We start from the raw sequence: 20,947 nt of genomic DNA, 5'->3' as shown, positions 1-20,947 counted from the left end.
CAGCTGAAAGAGATGAGGGTTGTGGTGTATCAAAGATCCTCCATCCTGTATATGTAAGTCCATCCTGTGAGGAAGCTTGTGGTAATTGCTTGTCTGCAGTTTTATCAGAATGGAGAACCCTAGGCACCTTGGCCAAAAGGATGCCATCACTTTGATCTTCAGAGCATCCGTCAGATTCTTGTTATCAGAGGAAAGGGAGAAAGACGTAGAGTAACATTACTGACCAGGAGAGCTAAAATGTTTCCATCTTCCAGGCCCAAGTGCACAGGGTCCTGGAACAGAATGCGTTCAACTATTTTGGCTGGAGGCAAACAGATCTATTTATGGACCTTCCCCAGAAGACCCATGGTTTCAATATCCGTTTGTAAGGGTCTACCATGGTTCTTCTCAGCTTGCCTGTCACAAAATTCTGTTCTGACAGAATGTAAGTTGCCTGAAGGGATACATTGTGCTGAATTGCTAAATCCCAGAATACCATAGCTGCTCTGCAAAGTAGATAAGGTTTGATACCTCCTTGTTTGTTTAACTATCACATCACTGTGGTATTGTGTGTGATAGCTAGCAAAGGCCCCACTAACCAGAGACTATTTAGGGACTGGCGATCATGCAAAAGGGCCATAATCTCCTTGACATTTATGTGTTCGATCTGTTCTTCAGTTCCAAGGATCCTGAAATTTTATTCCATTGGCTGCAGCCCCCCCCCCCCTTTCAAGGAAAGTTTGAAATGTCCATAGTCACTGACTGACTAGAAGGCCTGGGTTAAAAGTCAAGGAATCTGAAAGAACAGGGGGTGCCAGTATTATGTCCAGGGAGTTTTGGCAAACCATTTAACTTTCCCCATATGAAGTCAGGCCAGAGGAATCATAAGAATAGCAGAAATCACATACCCCAAAATTCTTAGACATTCCATGGAAGGCACCAGAGTCAGCTTGGAGAATTCCAGAAAATGGGTCACATAAGAGAGCCCTTTGTCCTGAGCAAATAAAGCCCTCACAAGGGATGTATCCAGAAGACAGCTCAAAATAAGAGCCCTTTGTCCTGAGCAAATAAAGCCCTCACAAGGGATGTATCCAGAAGACAGCTCAAAAATTTTATTCAGTGACTGGGGAGGAGAAGATTTCTCCCTGCTTATCAGAAATCTCTGACAGAGAAAATGGTTCATTGCACAGGGATTTTTGACAAGTCATGAAGGACTCTGTCAATGTCAAGCAGTCATCTAGGTATGGAAAAATGTGAATGCCCCACAAACTGGAATGGGCTGTTAGTGGAGCTATGCATGTTGTAAACACCCTTAAAGTATTAGCGGCCCAAAGGACAAAACAGAAAACTGAAAATGTGACCTGGCCTTAGAAAAATGCAATCGTATGAATCTGCTATGGATTGGGATATGATGAGATGTATACTTTGAGTCTAAATTTACATGGAGCTGCCTAGGGGAAAGAGAGGCAACACTGACTGAAGAGGGATTATTTTGAATTTTGGAACTTTGACATGAAAGAAAATGTCTAGAACAGGCCCCGAGAAATCCCCTGGTTTTGGTACCAAAAACATTCTTGAATAAGAGCCCTGACCTCTTTCAAATGGGGCACAGGTTCTGTGACACTTTGATTCAATATCTGATGGAGAATAGGAGGAAAGCAGGAAGGTCTTTGACTGAGAATGAGGGTATCCCCCAGAAAAGGAAGGGTTACCCTTTGGAAACCTTCATGAATGATGCCTAGCACAGAAGAATCTGATCTACACATCATGCAAAGAGGGGAGAGAATGTCCAGAATCTGTGACTGGTTCACAGAATTACCCATAAGGGAAGTAAAAAGGCAAATGGGGGCATAGTCATTCTGTTTTTCTAGGCTGGTAATGGGTTTGGGAAGTAGAGCCTTTGCTTCTGGACCTACATTGCCATTTTTTTAAATAATTTTCTGAAAAGAACTACTGTGATATGAATGAGGGGCTTGCATTAAGGAAAAGCTGCCTGAAATAATTTTGAAAGGAGGATTGAAAAGTCTGGGTAACCCCCTTGGATTCATTTTCCCCATTTCTCAAAACATTTGAGAACCTCTGTAGAGGAAGTTCAGTAGATCTTTATCCAAAAGGGCATTAAGAATTTCAGATCTTAGAGAGTCAGGAAAATTCTTTGAATGTAACCAGACAAAACATCTCAGGACAGAACCCAAAGCAGCTGCGCTGGATACTGCATCAGCTGTATCATATGCACATTTTAAGGTATGCTTTGTCACCTGAGAAACCAAAGACAGAAATGCAGATAGAGGATTCCTCAGCCTCTAAGGCAGAATGGTCTGCAACTAACATCTGCATATCATGAAAATAAGCCAGATGACAGTTCACAGTTCGAGAAGTTAGGTGGAAGAAGCATACATTTTCCTACCAAAACTGTCCAAACCTCTACCCAGCCTATCAGAGTGTACTGGATTAGCTGCTGAAATGAGTTTAGAAGAAGCAGATTTGAACAATAAGGCAACTGCTGCCGGATCTGTCCTAGGACTAGTGAAAAGGTATCTGTGAGACTAGGGAACTTTATATAAGAAGGGAAGATTATGTGTCGGGGGATGTACAAGCTGCCAAAATCACCTCCTAAGGCAAGAGGAAGAGGAGCCTGCTGAGGAAGAACTTCCTGTGCTAAGTCGTAACATTTCATCTGAAGTTCTATTTGTTCCTACTGAAACAAGTCCCACATTTTAGAAAAAGTAGCCAGAAAAGCAAGACTCTGACAGAGGAATCTCCCTGGGCAGGAGAGGAAGCTGGTGGAGACATAATTCCATTGTAAAGGGTGATCCTCTGGTAGTGAATCAGTATCTGAAAGGGGAGCCAACTTCCTTTGTTTCACAGAAGACATGCCTGTATCAAAATATTAAAATAAACTGAAAATAAACATTTAGCGATGTTTAACCAATCCTCACTAGAAAGAGAAGGAAGAGCTGTTCTTGTGTTATGCTTCCAGTTCGCATAATCTCTGCCAAAATGGTATAGCCACATGAATGAGCCTCAGCAGAGTATAACAGAGGAATGTCTCCCAGGCCCTTCCCCAGTGCCAACAAGGGTACTTCTCCCTGTCCCAACAAGGGTAACTGAACAACCTCAGAAGATGTACTGGCCTCCTGGTCCCTAGTGATTTCCTGAGGAACAAAAACAGAGACCAAGTGAAGAATATGAATGATCCAAGGAGCATCTCATGGCCACAGCTGAAGCACTTGCCAGCGACTGTGGCACAGAAGCTGGACTAAAAATAATTTCCTCCTTATTAACATGTCATTTCTTGAGAACTGGGGAGGGATAAAATGATTTACTAGGGCCAGCAGTCATACTGAAGGCAAAGGAAAAAAATAGGCAGGATTAGAAAAAATTAGCCAGCACCTAAACAGCATATGTCCTGCCAAAATGGCAGGAGTGCTAGTCATGTCTTTGAAGCAAAACTAACAAGTATGGAAGAATACAACTGAAAACGCAGCATGGTTTACAAAACGCAGTAAGAGAAAACCTACCCCTGGAAGAAAAAAGGGCCTCCATAGGGCAAAGACTTTAGTGGGGCCAAGTAAACCATTTGCACTGCCTTTTATAGGTAGTTTAAAAAAATAAAAAAGTGGAAAGTAATCACAATAGGGAACTTATCTGCCCAGCCAGAAAAATGGAACAGCGATGGACCACAAAAGCACTGAAATGCACTGTACACTTCAGCAGCAAGAAAATTCAGAAGTTTGGCACCAAAGTTGCCTTTTTTGTGCTATGTTCTGATGCAGACAGCAGCTACAGTGTGTGTGTGTGTGGGGATCTTTGGCAGAATGTCCCATATAGCTGATCTATTGAAGAATATCTGCAGCTAAATATTCACTTCAGCATTCTGTTTTAATAAGGATGCTTTTGTAGAACTGTTTAAAATACATCAACAACTAGATAATACATACTAAGACCAAAACACACACACACACACACACACACACACACACACACACACACACACACATGCACAGGCATACACAGACAAATTCTTTAAAATATGTTAATCACTAGAAATTGGAGTGGCTATGTGTGTATGAGTATGTACATGCTCCCATCTAGTGGTTAAATGAAGACTTAAGTTGTCAAATTTGAAAAGATAGTGAGTGAAAGCAGAAGTATAACACATCTCACTCTAGTTTCAAATGAAACATATACATGATGGTACACTGAAGAATAACTAAGAGCTGATGTGCATAGTTATAGCTAACTGTAGTAGACACAGTTTTCCTTGTGCATTCTGTTAAAGGAACACTACATGTTATTTAACCACTTACCACTATTTTTATCTTTTCATATTCTTACGATTTTTTCATGAAGAAGAGCTATGAAGTGATTCCTAACCAGTGGAAGCATCATCTTTGTTGTTGTTGCATCTGTTATCTCAGCCTGTTACTTCTCACAGATCCTCTTCTACCTCTTAAGAAAGCCCTAGAATCCCCTGATTCAGAACTAGGAGAAAGCAGAACCAAGAAGTGCTTAGCTAAGATTAAGCACCTGGAATCAGTCCCCCACCCCACCCCCACAGAAAGACCTGGATGATGAAAATTGAGCCATCTCATCCACTTCCCCAAGATGATCCCAAGTTCAACACCACTTCCTCTATACCACTGTCTCTGCCTACTCTGACCATATTTTATTCCATGTATTATTTTTTAATATCTTCTACACTCCTTATTATCTCTATCTCCACCTCTTACCACTCCAGTCTCTCTGACCCACTCCTATGTTCACCAACTTCTCACTCATACAACATATATCCAACTACTTCAGCTTTTACTATCTCCCCTAATCTCTTTACTACCTCTACTTCAAGTCTATATAAACTATCCATAATACACATTTTTAAACCTTCCCATAAAGCTAAGTCAAAACTGTACAAACTCCATCTAGCAACTGCTTCACACTCTCTCCTCACTAAAAACCTACTTTGTTCTGGAGATATCCATCCCAACCCTGGCCCCTCTTCTTCTCTCCCCACCCTCACTCTCCCCAAACCTACCTCTACACTGCCCCCATCTTACTCCTTTAACAGTCACCAACCTCAGTCACAACAATCATCTCCATCCAAATACTTAACTATTTACTCATTGAATATTCAGAGTCTATCAAATAAAGTTACTGAGCTGAACTCATGGATAGCATACCCCTCACATCCTCTCCCAATCTGAAGCCTGGCTCAAGCCACAAATCTCAAATAGTGAAATACTTCCACCAGGTTATAATATCTTCCGATCTAATAGACCTGTAAAAAAAGGGGGGGTGTGGCCATCCTCTACTCAAACAACCTTAACCTCTCACCTTCCCCTTCCCCAATTCCTAACTTCCTCCCAGCTGAAATCCTCATCCTTAACTGCCATCTGAATCCCACAAAAAACTTGCAATTGCCTCTACCTACCTTCCTCCTGGTAACAATCTGCCCATTCTTAAAAACATCCTATCCTGGTTCTCCCACAACATACCATATGAGACACTTATCCTTGGTGATGTCAACATTGATTGGTCCAAACTCACAACTGACTCCCCCCCCCCCCCCCAACTCAATATCCACCTACACGGCTTCCACCATCTTATAACATATCCCACTCACTTCCATTAAAAACTCCACCTCCAGCTCCATCATAGACTGGATCCTTACCAATTTCCCCCACCAATACCACAATCCCACCACCTTACCTGACTCCCTCAGTGATCATCTCCCTACCACCATCTTAACTCACTACTCCCATATTCCTAAACCCCACCTTATCAAAGACTGTCAAAAACTATCGACTTTCAATTCATCCCAATTTAACTCCATTCTCCACAACATAGATTGGTCCAGCCTAAAACACCTCCCCCTAAACGATGCTGTAAGCACTTTCAATAGCATCTTCATGAGTACTCTAAACTCCTTAGCTCCCTCTAGGAAGATCAGAGTAAAATCAAATCATGCTCCCTGGCTTTCGCTTGGTAAACCTGGATTAAAACTAAACAACCACCTCTTCTTCAGAAATACAGGCGACTAAGGAACCTTGCAAAAAACATACAGCTAATGACAAAAAGTTATACTATAGCTCTGCTCAGCTTAACAACAAATCCAATCCATGAAAATTTTGGTCAACTCTCAACAATATCCTCTATCCTGGAATGCCCTCTAATCCCTCCCCATACCCTAACTCTTCCTCTCAGGAAACAGCTACCCTCCTGAATAAACACTTTATCTCTTCCATCCAAAATCTGGTAACCTCTAAGCCAAACTCTACTTCGACACCCACCTCCACCAAGTCCCACTAACACAACTTTGTTTTCTTTTGAGCCAGTTCCCATTACTTACATCAAATCTCTACTACTCAAGCTAAAACCTTGCTCTCCTTCCACTGACAATCTATCTCTTACATTCCTCAAACTTGCTGCTGACTCAATTGCCTATCCTATATCTATACTAATTAATCAATCTATTCTGAAATCAACTGTCCCCCACTCTTTTGTAAATCTTTCTTTACTATCCCCCTTCATAAAGGTGGAAACTCCATTGACCCCTCAAACTAACAACCCATTGCCATTCTGCCCCCCCCTCTCCAAGATATTAGAAAAATGTATTCACTCACAGCTTCTCAAACACATCCTCACGCACCATTTACTTACCCCTACCCAACATGGATTTTGTCCTCACCACAGCACCAGCACTGCCCTCCTCTCCTTCACTCATATCATTGCAGAGGCCCTAGACAACAATAAACTTATTTCCTGTCTCTTCCTAGATCTCTCCAAAGCCTTCAATACTGTCTCTCATCCTCTACTACTATCCAAACTCACAAATCTCCACCTATCCCCCTCCGCACTTGCCTGGTTTAATAGTTACCTATCTGGCAGGAAACAATCTGTCAAATGGCTCTCATCCTCCTCACCTTTCCTTCCCATCTCCACTGGTGTTCCCCAAGGCTCCATCTTGGGACCCCTTTTGTTTGACATCTTCACCAATGATCTTTACACCTCATGCAGAAAGTCCTCCCTTATTCAGTATGCCAACGACTCTATACATATCCATCTCAAATAACATTCCTGAACTACACTCCCTGACCCAACAAGCCCTACTATCCACTGAACAATGGCTCTCTCACAACCTACTGATAGTAAATCCCAAAAAGACCAAACTCCTACTTTTCCTTCCCTGTTCTCTTTCTCATCACAAAACCTCCTTTTTTATTACATCTTCTAACAATACAAATATCCAACCTGACACCCACACAAAACTCCTAGGGGTCATTATCTATGATGAACTCAAGTTCAACCTACACATACTCCAGTGTATAAAAAAAAAAAAAAACTAGGTCTGCTATATCGGAACAAAAAATTCCTAACCCCTGAATCTAGACTTTCCCTGGGCCAGACAATCCTCCTCCCCTCCCTCTTATATGCCACCACAGTTCTTACCAATATCTAGGCCTCCACTCTAAACAAACTGCAACAGACTTACCATAAAATAGCCAGATTCATTACTAACTCCCCATACAACTCACACCGCTGCATTTCTTTAAACTCTCTTCAATGACTTGAACTTGCCCAATTTCTGCTATCTTATCAATTTCATATGCTACACTCTATTCTTTATAAAACCTCCTTCTGTCCATCTCTATCTTCCTTTGTCTCCATCTACATCCCATCCCGGACCCGCCATACCTCTAACCAACAATTACTTGATATCTACCATCCAAAAAGGTCAGTAGGCAAACTACTTTACAAACACTCCCTTGCCCATGCTTGGAACAAACTTCCCCTTGACTTACGTTCACTCTCCCACACTTCACACTTTAAAAATGAACTAAAAGCTTATTTTCTCAATTCCAGGACCTGCCCTTGCCATGACCCCACCTAGTCTTCCTTCCCTCTATGTACCCTCAAAAGGACCATACTTAGTACCTCATTACACCTCTCTCTCCAATGTGTCTACTATGCATTTGCATAATTTTATACAAACATTTTTTTTATTGTTGACCTATTGAACTATATCAATGTAAAATTATGTTACTAAGCTTCTTTAAATGCAACTTTAACTTTATGCATGTAACCCAACATATGTGAATCTTTTTGCTGTAACTGCTATTATATCAATATTGTTTAAAATTGTACTACTGGAGCTTTTCTCCTCGGGTCTCCACTGAAAATGGGCCACAAGCCCAGTTGAACACACCCGGGTAACAAATGTCAATAAATAAATAAATAAATAAAAGTTTGAAGTTTTCCTAAATTATGGAGCAGAGAGGAGATGGCCCTTTTACCCCATCTCCTCTGCACAGGGCAGACTACAAAAGGCCTGGCAGTTTTCCTACTAAGCCTCCTGGTTGATCCTTCTTTTAGTTAACATTATTAAAGACACCATGTCTGTAGAATGTGAAAACCCCAAAACAGTAACCCCTGATCCCAGGAAACTGGATGGATCTTTTCTTCTCCAAGGGAATTCATAGTTGGGGTGGAGACTCCCCAACCAGATGTAACTATGTTTGCCATTGCCAGCTGCTGGCTCCCATTTACAAAGCCCCACTGTCTATGCTTTTCTAAAGAGTAAGGAAGCATGCTTTACTTCTGTCACCTTGTCACTATAGGCATTAAACTGTATTACCTACATTTGGAATTTCTAAAAGGATTTTGTTTGTGGGCTAAAAAATGTGTCACAAGAGTTGTCATATGTTCCATTGAAGGAGAAGATACAGCTCCTTCCCATCTGAGTAGTCTCAGGGTTCACATGGCTTACGTTTTTGCCAAAGTAGATGTAATAGCACAATAGGATCTGGTATTGTTGTAGGTCAGCACACACAGCTGTGTTTAACTTAGTTTGTGAAGGACACCAATGAATCTTTTATGGACCTTTCCTTCAAGAGATTTCTTTTTGGCCCAGAACTCTCCAAACATCTGAAAAACTTGAATGAATACTATATCTTTAGTCCTGTGGGTGTAGAAGTCTACTCTGTAAAATATACCTCTCCTAGTATACAGAGGAGTTAACATGGAGTATAGTTTTAGCATGCCGCATGGCATCAGTAGCAACAGGATGGTGCTGGTAACAAGCATCCCCTTATTACATTTCTGGCATTGTCACATGCCCAGAGGCTGCGATTCCTTACAGTCACCAAGAGGTCATAGTCAGCTTCAGGACTGATTGTAGCACTCATGATCCTTACTTGACTATCCTACTCTGGGGCACTGGATGCGAGGTTCTTCCTCACCCAATAATGTTCTGTAAGTGTTTCATGCATGTCCCATACACCTCATTAATTACTGAAAAGGAAGGAGGTGCTAAAACTGTGCTAATCTATCATAAATTATTGACAAGTATAGACATGCTCAAACTTTTCATCCAAGAGGTCCTACCAAATCAGAAAGGCTTAGAATACTATTCCATATTATTTTTGATGATCAAGAAAACAAGGGACCTCAGGTTTTATTTCCCCAGAGACCTTTCAAATGGTTAAGGTGCTACTGTCCATCCTTCTATGTTTGTCTGAAGAAGCTCTTTGTATATCCAGCATGCTTTCCTAAGCAGCAACCAGCGAGTCAAGGAGTTTTTTTTGTTTTTTTTACAGTTCCTGGTCACAGCCAGTCACTTTCACATCAGGGCACTACCATTTAAGCTACCCTCAGTCTCCACAGGGTGTACTATATATATATATATATATATATATATATATATATATATATATATGCCAGTAGTTGCAGCCCATCTAAACCTGCAGAGAGCCAAGATCTTCCGTATCTGAACAAATTCCTTCCAGCTGCACTATCTCAGGATGACCTTCTTCATGGAAGGGAGTCTCTGTTCAAGCTGTCCTCATCCCTTGGAGTGACAGCGCTGTCCTCATCCCTTGGAGTGACAGTCAGCTCATGAAATCCCAGTTTTCTCCACTTAGAAGAAAAAATAAGGAACATGATATGGGTTGTGAGGGTCATTAAACACCAGGGATCCTCTAAATAGTGTGCTGTAAAGGCACTAAACTGGAATCAAACTCTGCACCCTCCCACTTCCCACTGAGGATAGTAGTCTTCTGCATCATCTTTGGACAACAGAGAAAATGGGAAAGAACACATAAGAGTAGAAAAATGCATTATAAGGCCTGCCATACAAGCAACGTAAACCTCCACCAAAACATAAACCAAACCTGTAGGTGAGCTAGATACCTCTCCCAAAGTATTCTTCACCTTTGGAACAGATTTATGTTCCAGATTTACCCTTCATATTTAATATAACATTTCCTTTCTAAGTAGTATATTTTTCAACCTCGAGAATGATCCATATACTTTCACATTTTAAAAAGCATGACTTAAATTTCTCTCATGCTGCAGCATTTGTAGTTATCTTCCTGAATGGACTCCATATTGGTGCCATGTGAAATCTCATGATACCTTCTTCAGTAATTCACTTCCTTTGCTGTTGAATCACTTTCCTTTGCAAAAGACATTCAGATGTGATAAGCAAACAAATGCAGCAAGGTACCTGTAGATCGTTTTTGTTATTTCACGCCCACTGTGGCCATGAAGTTATTCAGCCACAACATTCACGACTCTCTAATGATGTGCTCCAATATAAAGCTGCATTTTCCCTTTCTTGGGGTTGTAAATGTGTTAAGCTGTTTGTAGTCTGAAGATGACTAGACCTGATAACCACTGAGAGCAACTTCACTAATTGGCTTGGCTTTGCAAGCCAGGATGGAACACAGAAATTGAAAGTCACAAAATATTACTTTTTTAAAAAAGCTATGCTGCAGCAGTTATTTCTTCATCCTTTTGCAAGAACTTCTCATAGATGTTGTAACACATATGTAAGAAACAAGTAAAGCAAAAAAACCTTTCCGGTCCAAACGACAAGGACTGGTGCTTGAGGTTTAAAGTTTAAACAGTTAAATTCCAGCCAGCAATGCAGCAAAAGTTTTATAATCCCAATAGTACATAAATTGACAGTCCAATGCAGTTCCAAATTCCAATAAAACGATTTATTAGTCGACACAAAGAACAGAAATTAACACGAGCGCTTTCGCCTGGTACCTACCAGGCTTTTTCAAGTGAGACAAAGACTTTGATGAATTTACAGCGTTTTTATAGCTGGGTAATGCAGACAATTAATTAACACCACTGTGTGCAATCTTTAATTTCCACCTTTACATTAAAATTGCCTAATAAGATTGCCTGCTATTTTCTTGGGAAATACCTTCTAGTGCAATTCAGTAGTGTTTGCAAACTGCAAAAAAGCACATGTAGGAAACGCTCATTACCCTTCAGAATGGTAAAAGATATAAACTTAGTTTAATTAACATTAATTAAATGAATGAAACATTTAAAACCCCCTGCTTGCAATCCCAACACAATATTTTCAATGTAATTTAAAAATCAAGGTTTTTTTGCTTTACTTGTTCCTGGTTAAACATTGATCTTATTGGTTGTGTGGTTTTACATATGTAAGAAAAAAATGTGAGCCGCTGCAAAAGGTCACTGGCATTTTTATAGAGAATTCTCAAACTTACCAGTATTTCTCACTACTACCAGAAGTGAATATGACTGTGATTTGACAACAAAGATTAGGGCACTAAAATCTCATCACCTGTAAACGTGCTGTTCTTTAGGGGCAAGAAGTAGCTTTCCAAGAAAAGATCACATCAGCATGTCTGCCCTGTGAGGGTATTCAGTGTTAAAAATATTGAAAATTGGTAGTAAGTAGTTACTGTGCTGCTGACTGGTTTGGATTGTGCAGAACTGCATTAATAAAAATCAGATTGCAAAAAAAAAAAAGAACTGCATGACACGAAAAGTATATATTGTTCCATTTCTGGTGATAGTCCTTTAAACAAGGTAGCTCCTGAACTGTCTTTACACATACGTTAAACAAATGTAAATTCACCCCAGGTTTGGCCCCACTATCACTTATGGAAAGGGTCGATGGAACTGCATTAATTAGGCTGTAAATGATTGTGGATAGCAGAGTGGAGCAGAAGTAGCCATAATGCCAAGAGATTAGGTGCTAGCAGTTCAGGGAAAAATGCAGTACTAAAAACATTTAATTAGGACAGATTAAAGGGTGCAGATGTTCATATACATAATGGTATATTATTTAAGTATGCATTTACATATTCTGTGACACACTAGGGCTATACCCTAGAGGTGACACATACTTTGTTCTTTCAGCTTCACTTTGTTTTCTGTGTAGTGCTAAGTTCCTGACACATATGCTGTACAGGTCCAGGCAAGATTGCACTTCATAACATATAAAACGGGCTGTCTTACCTAAGCTGTGTGTTGATATAAAATAACTTCACATCTTAATTGCACCTTGCTTTGTTAATGATACACAAGTTTGACACAGAACCTGTTGCAAGGCTAGATGATTCAACTTGAACCTTAAAGAACTATTCCAGAAGGAAACACTTTGTAGATTTAATTGCCACCGAGTGTCTTGCAGATTGATGATCATTGTCACATGTGTTACACACAGTATTCACCAATACACGTTAAAACTGCCGCCGTCTCTGTAATAATAACTAATTTCTGATGTATGAACAACCTAGTTGTGAGGAGTGAGCTGTTTTACTTCAATGTATTTTTCTGAAAAAAAAAAAGGCATTGCAGAGGAGGCTAATCTTTATTTGTACAGGTAACCATAGAAGACCTCCCAGGTAAGAACATATCTGGGAAACTTCAAAAGTAAGCCGTGAGCATGCTGTTTGCATATTATAAAATGGGAAGACATGGTGATTTTATTTACATCAACTGATCTTGAAAGCTGTCCTGTCTGTTTTTTCTTGTACCTTAGAACATTTAATGACATTAAAAGCTTTATTTTTTAACCTTGCAAAAAGTATAAACTGCATTTAAACCATATATCTTGAGTAATGGACATAGCAGGCATTGGCTGTGCTTGAAAAATATGTAGTGTAATTAGCACATATACTGGATACATGCAGGGTGTTGGTGATTCAAAGACAATGCCATATGCAGGTCTTTGTAGCTGAGAACAAACATCTTGTATAATAACACTGATCGTCTATGAAGCCCAGCCATTGCTTTTTAGTGTTTTTTTAACCACACACATCTTGTATAATAACACTGATCATCTATAAAACCCAACCATTGTTTTTTTTTTTATAGTACAAGTTTTTTTCTCTTAGTACTTTTGATTATCCAAAGCATGAACTTTTCAAAGGATACTGGGCATCTGATATTTAAAATATTTAACAATATCTTTTCATAAAACACTGGCCATTAACATTTCATTATGCAGTAACAATCAGTTTAATACTTGTACGTTGTGACAGTTTTTTTCTAACTAGTTTTGCAGTCTCAGTTAAATGTAAAAGTACTTTATGAATACAAGTTTTATTTCATGCAGACTAAAATAGACCTTATCACTACTAAGTAGCTTGAACTTTTATATTGTTTTTTTTCTTCTGTCTTAGCGCTTGTCAATAATTCATACATTCCTATTCCATTTTACTGTTCTGATTCCATTTCTTTATCTGTTTCTGTAGGTGGTGCTGCAGATCAAGTGAGGACAATAGATGTTGGTGATGAAGTACTTGCGGTTAATGGAAGGTCTCTGCTGGGTCTCATGCACTATGATGCATGGAATATCATCAAATCTGTCCCAGAGGGACCTGTTCAGCTGCTAATTAAAAAACCCAGAACATCAGTATAAAAGGTGCACCTTAGTGTATTCGAAGAACAACTTGACCATTTCTTCATTGCAACCCAAAGTTATATTGCACAGCAAGTTGACTTGGTACAGTATGTGAGCATTTTCCAGTTTTGTATTGGAGTTGAGCGTTTCAAAAATGAACGTCCTCAAGGCACTCAAGGCATGCTGTGGTTTGTTTTCTAAAGACTCTTAGTGTGAAAAATGATGGTCTGCCCAGTGGTCCAATAAACCCACACAGAAGAAAACTCCTTGCCCCAGTTTCCAAACTACTGCCCCTCTTTCAGCAGGGACTGGATTATTTATGCTCTTCTCCAACTCACTGTACAGTTTTTTGTAAGATACAGTTCTTTCAGCTCTGTAGTCTCCCTAGGAGTCCTATCCAGTGGTGTATGCTTGTGGCCTTAATTGATCCCTCTGATGGACCACACTATACTTAAAAAGAGTTATCTATTACTGCTATTGCCAGCAGCTATGTTTAGAATAATATACATCAACTTCCAGAAACTTTATAGAAAAGACTCTATGCAAATTAGTAACATACTGTTAGCTAACATTGTGTTTGCATTGTATTTGCAAACTGTGTTTAAATACAGAGTCGAGTCAGAATCCTGTCAGAGATTGGCTTGCATTGGTACAGCTTGTTCCCTTCCTTTCCTAATTTGTGTACTTTTTCAGGATGAGCAAATTCCATCTTTAGATCTAAGAGTTGCATTTCTTTTTCATCGCCAGAAGAGGCCCGTACACCTGCTTAGATTAGGATGTACCTTAAGAGTGACAGAAGGGTGATGCTTCATCCTGTTCCTGTGTTTTGTGATAAAGCAAGTGTACTCAGCTAAATTAATTAACTTTTGGAAAGTGCTGCAGTCTGCTTGTGATATGTTCTAAAGCTGTGTTTTCATTCTTGTTTCTTAAAACAGGTACAGTGTTTTTCATTTTGTTTGTCTTTTTGGCTTTTCCCGATTAGGGGTCGCCACAGCGGAACTCCGGTCCGTTAATGATTGGCAGTAAATTTTTATGGTGCCGAGTTGCCAGCCCGACACCCAACCTTCAGCAAAGGCACGCCCATTCACACATGTCTTTCGAATGCCACTCTACTGCGGGGAGGATATGCAGACTCCACACAGAAGGCACTCCAGCCAAGAATCGAACAGGAAAACCTCTTGCTGTGAGGCAACAATGCTACCGCTGCACTACCAGGGCTGTGCTACCAAATTGGAAACTTCGGCATGCAACAAAAAAAATTTTTGGGATGGTGAACCCTCCCACTCTGCAGAACCTGATTAATATTATGATTCAGACCACTAAATGTTCAAAGTGCTCTAAACATTGATACGTTTTGCAGTGATCATACAAAACTTACATGTCAATCTCAGGGCAACTTAAAATAATTATAAAATTTAACTAAATTACAGATCTGAAATATTTTATAGCCCAGTTCTGTTTACAGTTTTGAATATAAAATAATTTGCAGGTGTTTGCATTATTCCCATTAGAACATAACAAGCCAGTATTGTTATATAACAAAGCAAACTTCCACATAACAAACAAACAGGTACTGCATTGAAATGAAACATCTAAAAGAGTGAGGACCACATTCACAGTCTTGGAGGGTAACAGCACCTAATGTGGCCATTTGCATAATCCTCAAGACTTGGGGATGTGAGCTTGGTGATCCCAAGCCAATGACAGCTGTATCTCATAGAGTGTGTTTGGGAGTTTGCACATGTCCAGGGGATCCCTGCAATTATGTCAGTGCCCACATCAGTCACCAGGAGTAGTTGTTAGGGCCACATCAATAAGATTCCTTCATGGCTGCCTATTTGATGGCCACAACACAGATTGCTCTCACCTGCTTAAATGAGCAGTGGTGGTAGCTTGATGGTCAACAAGAATGGGGACCACCAAAAAAATGTACAAAGAGTTGTTAACCAAAGGTCTTGTTCTGTACTCTACAATTTAAATTAAATAGCTTCCTGCTATGGTGCAGTAGATGACCCAAGTACTGGTAGATGCGCAGTGTAACAGGATATTACTGCATGCAAAGGTGCAGCCGATGTCCCATGGCAGCAGGACACTGATCCTGTGAATGGTGGAGAGCTTTTTTTTAATTCTTAAGTAGCTGTTCACTTTTGACCCTTATTTTCATACTAGTTATGACTCCCTAATGCCATGCTTGGGTATTTGCTCCTTTCCTGCCTGTACCACATGCCCTCACATAGCTAATTTATGTGATGCCTTCAAATCCTCTTTCCTTTTGTCTGAGCTGCAACCCAAAAATAAATAAGTAAATAAATAACCACAATCCTCTCGAACTGCCATTTCCTGACATGCCTGCAGCTGTGCTGTTGTAGGTGTACTCTAGCCAGATGGTGCTGATGGAGTCTACAACAGGGTCGCTGACATGCCTCTCAACTGTCCAGATTTTCATGGAGGTCCAGATTTTTTGCTCATATTTTTGGTCTGTTCCCCATAAAATTTATGGTTTTCTTTTCTGGCAAATTTCTGGAATAATTTGAGGATTGAAGTCACTAAATAGTGACATCCATTTTAGTTAGAGTTAAAATCCTTCAGAAAATGTATGTTAAAACAAACCCTGTTACTTTAGCAAATTTCTAAGTTTATATGAGCAACCCTATTTTTGGGGCCTCTGTCCCAGCATTTTGTCAGGCTTTATCAAGATTTCTCGCACTAAAAGATTAAGAGGTATGGTCACTGAGTTTGCCCTGCTTCTGTTAATCCTCACTGCGTAGAATATATTAGTTGCATTAATGATCATGTTTTGCATATCACAGAATTGCCCGTTCCTTGTATGGTTGTATATCAGCTTAGCCAGTGATGCATGTCATAGCACAGAGTCAAAGATTGTTTTTTTTTTTTTATACTCAAGAACCATCTTTATTGCATTATCACTTATGACATAAACTGTCATATATTTATATGAATGAAAGCAAACCAAATTGACATATTTTCAGTTGCAAACATAATACATCACATCTAATCTTCTATGCAGTCATTATCAATCAAACATTACATAGCTCATTCAATTCTTGCCTTTCCTTAAACCTCATTTCTCCCCAAGACATTATTCTGCATTTATTGCTCCTTCAATTCCTATTTTTTCTTTGTAGTTTGCTCCTACTCTCTTCTGCAGATCCCAATTCCAGTTCTTTTATCACCGTTACTACATTCACTGTTTCTAGTTCTGTTGGTTTAGACTTTGATTTCCATTTTCTAGTAATTTGTTTTTCTTCAGCCACCATAATTAGACTTAGCAAGGCCTTATTATGTCTAGGCAATTCTAATTGTGTATCAGAGCTCAAAAAATCATTTCCTTAGTTACAGCAATTTACGCACCTAGTATTTCTAACAGAGTACTCTGTAGGGAATTTTTAAAATCTGTCAACTCATTACACACCTAAAAAATGTTCCCAGTTACCTCTTTCTTCCCCATCACACCTCCAACATTTGCAATCTACCTGAGGAAGAATTCCTTGGAGTCTGGTTGGTGTATAAAGTCTAAGATTCTTGAGAAGAAGCCTGATGTCCAACAGATGTTGTAATGTGTCATCAGATAAAGTGTAAGGTAGCCATATTGTTGGTACACAAATAGCAGAAAAGGTAAATCCTGGCACAATAGTCAATAATAATCCATGCAGCCAAGACAATCCAAGAGCTGATGTTCATTTGTATGAGACTGTTACTCAGATTGAAGTGTGGTCTCCTTAAAAATATTTGCATTATAATTACTGTCATTAGATTTCTACATAAAAGATGTATTATTTTTGTTAAAATTTGTATATAACTAAAATGTTGTAAAATTATTTAAGAAAGGTATTACTGCTTTGCAGTATCCTGACCATATTGTAAAGGCAAGCTATATTGTTATAATCTTTCACAAATTTTCGCTTGATTTCTGCTTTCGCTTTTTCCTGATGTTCAGATCATAGATGTTCTTAATAAATACCACATTCATTAAATGGGGATAGGGAACAAAGCAATCCCAGGCAGAAATAAGACCATTTAGGATCTGCCAAATTTTGCCTTAATTATTGCAGTATTACTTGCCATTTGTTTACATAACTGGATTGAGTTTAGATGATCCCCATCTTCCCATTTCAGTCCAGAAATTTTGCACCACCCTAACTACTTGATTTACAGGTTCCAGCTGCATACTTGAGAATTTTTGGATGCAGAGGAAGGCATTTTAAAGGTAAGCAATATATTTAACTGGTCTCATGTGTTATTTCCTTTTGGTCTGTCTGGAGAACAGAAACAGAAATAAATTTATAGTTAGGAAATCACTAGTTTCACTTTCCTAGAAGTTCCAGTTCATGATCCCTTATATGATCCAGATATATTCTGCCTTTTTCCCCCAGACTGCATCTTCTGTAGGATGTGTGACCCCAAATATTTGATTAATATTGATGCTTTTAATTAGAAATATTCCTTTAACCAAATGGAAATATTTATTATCAGCCCAGTTCAAGAATCAGAAAAATGAGAACCATATCCCAAAATGTAAATGAACTAAATCACTGATGAATCAGTTTGACTGAACTATGGTATTTTGGTATCTGTTTATCAGAACTATTTTTTTCAAGCATGTGACACCCCTTTCCTTTAATGATTTGTGTATTCTCTATACATCTGCATCCTGTTAGTCTGTCATATCATGTTTTGCAGTGACATACTGGGGAGGTATACTTTCTGTAGAGGATCAGTATAGTTGGTTGACTGCTAAAAGCAAGAATAACCTACCTAACCAATGTGTAATGTCAGCCATTCTCAGCCATTCCACTGCAAGTGCACACTGACATATTTAATGTGTTACGTGTTCTTTCTGTCACAGTTGTATACATTCTACCATGCTGCCTTACCTTCAGAGTTTTATAGAGTTACTTTTGTCAGGACAAGGACAAGCTGAATCTGCATATCAAACTGTCATTATTCCTTGAGAGAAAATAAATGTTTCCAGTTGATCACTTGCACTTTTGTCTTATAACACTAATCATGTCTTGCTTTGGATATTTTCAATTACTGTGAGTGACACCATTAAAATATCTTTAAATGTGAGTCATGGATTCATTAATTGCTAGGATATTTGTAATCACTGAGTTTGGAAAAATGTACTTATATTACACAGATATACATAGAGTCAGCTGTATGATATTGTACAAACAAGTATTTATGTACAGAAATGTGTCTTCTATGACAATTGTTCTCAAAGCCTTGAAAATTGTAAATAAAGTGAGTGCAATAACACAGAATGGTGTGTACATTTCAGAAATTGCCTTTTGTCCTTGTGTATTTAATGCCTGTTCCTTGTAAACACTTTTTTATTGATTTTTCCTAAATAAATAAATACTGTAAACTGCAGTGCTGTATTTCAAGTGTTTTAGCATCATTATTTGTTTAACAGTGTTAGATTTCAAATGTAAGATGTCTGCACTTAAATTCCTTTGACTAGAGGATGACCTTTACTGTACTTTACAAATTTTACTGATGGATCCCAAAATTACTCCATAATCCAGTACTGGAAAGCAGCATGGCGGTTGGGGTTGCATGTATTTTAATGCTGCAGTTACATCAGAACTAGCACGATTTGTAGTATCAATGCTCCCAGCACTGTTCAGCACAGCAGCAGCTGCAGTGATATTAATGCAAGAAATAATATTACTATAGTGTTAGCAGTTGCAAAAGTGAAATGAAATTGCTAGGATATAGATGTGATGTTCAAAATATTTTTAATCAGCCTGCCTTATTGTACATGTAAAATATTTCAACATATACTGCCAGTTTGGCTGAAAGTGGAATTGCTTTCTGCTTGGCCATTGGTGCTGGGTGCAGATAAGCAGTTGACAGTTGCATTGCCTTATCTGGTGGGAAACTGAACATCATTCACAGTGCAGTATTTTCTGGAGGGACAAGGGGTAGCAGATAGTTGTTTAACCAAGAGTGGAACATCAGGAGAGTACAACAATGGCTAAGACATAAAAATGAAAATATTTGTACTACCCTTTGAATACATTGAGGAGCATACCACCTGGCCTTCTCCCCAAATGGGACTGCAAGGCATCATGGGGATATGGGGGGTCCTGTAGATTAGTATGGCTTAAAGAATGAAATGGAGACCAATTGTATGCTGCTGTCTTTATAAGAGTGTGTTTTGAACTGTACATCAGCAGGAAATTAGACCACGTGATGTTTTTTTAGCAAAGCTCCACAAAGTTTGGTGACTAGCTTCCGCTCTGCTGTTTCCATCTGATCAATCCAAGGCCTCTGCTGATTTCTATAAACCTTAAGTACAAGTTTTCATTGTATTTTGCACCTTTGAACTGTATTTTTACCATATCACTATTTATTTAAACTGTTTTTAACAATTTGTTGCAGTTTGTTTGCTGTCGCGTAGACTGATTCATACCTGCTGAAACTAGTTCTGTTTGTATAAATTGAGAACTAAATCGGGTATCTCTTATTGGAGAGGGTTTCCCCTGTACCCTTGTGGCAGGAGTGTGCAGTTAGGACACACCTGATTGAAAGTCATTGGAAATGGGCTCAGTTTTGAGATTTTTTTATCTGTTAATTTGTGTAAAATAGTTTGAGCTCATTTATTACATAAGCAACACATTTGTGTGGGTTTGCGCAAAGTGCACCATTGAGCACTACCATACAGAGGTAGTTACCATCGGTGAATATAGAAGCAAACTTCTTACCTGCTAATTTTTCCCTTAGTCCACTGCTTGTTCTCTATTGGGGGTTTCATGCAGTTGTACTTCACAGTCAAGTGGAACTTTCAGCATAACTTCTGAGGTATCAACACAGGTCTTACCCACCAAACTTTTGTTATTTATACCTCTTCTCCTGTCCATCGGCCTTACCTGGTCCTTCCTGTCCCTTCCCCATTTTTGATCACATTAATTTACCTAGGATTATGAACAGACAATTTCCCACAGTTTCTCCAGCCAGCCTGGTCAACATGGACATCCTGAGGCAATGTAGCAAATACCTCATGTACACTGACACCCCACCACTTCTATGTTTACACAAATTCGATATGTGAGAGATGCATCTATATTAAGAACCTAGAATCCAGGCTATCCCACTTACCAGTCGGTAGATTTGACACTAAGCAGATTGTCAACATACACACCTCACCATCACCACCAACCAAACCAACAACACATAACCCTACATATGCAGAGGTCCTTACCAGAAGCTTACCTAAACATCAGAAACCTCCCAAACTCAAGCACCTGTCACATAATACATCCCCTG

At 39.2% G+C, this 20,947-nt stretch overlaps 1 protein-coding gene across 4 annotated transcripts in view; it reads left to right on the top strand.

Annotated features, from left to right (window-relative positions):
• The window catches only part of PDZD2 (PDZ domain containing 2), a 2,738,687-nt gene extending 2,723,998 nt beyond the window's left edge, over window positions 1-14,689 (top strand). For all 4 annotated transcript variants that reach the window (XM_044073368.1, XM_044073377.1, XM_044073386.1 and 1 more), the window contains one exon: window positions 13,506-14,689. In XM_044073368.1, the coding sequence (XP_043929303.1) occupies window positions 13,506-13,672 (167 nt within the window). In that variant the 3' untranslated portion in view covers window positions 13,673-14,689. The remainder of the gene's footprint in view (window positions 1-13,505) is intronic.
• Window positions 14,690-20,947: the final 6,258 nt, after the last annotated feature.

Source organism: Protopterus annectens, chromosome 1.part1 (genome assembly GCF_019279795.1).
Source record: "Protopterus annectens isolate FY-2018-M chromosome 1.part1, PAN1.0, whole genome shotgun sequence".
Classification (NCBI taxonomy): domain Eukaryota; kingdom Metazoa; phylum Chordata; order Ceratodontiformes; family Protopteridae; genus Protopterus; species Protopterus annectens.
This window is presented reverse-complemented; position numbering and strand designations above follow the sequence as displayed.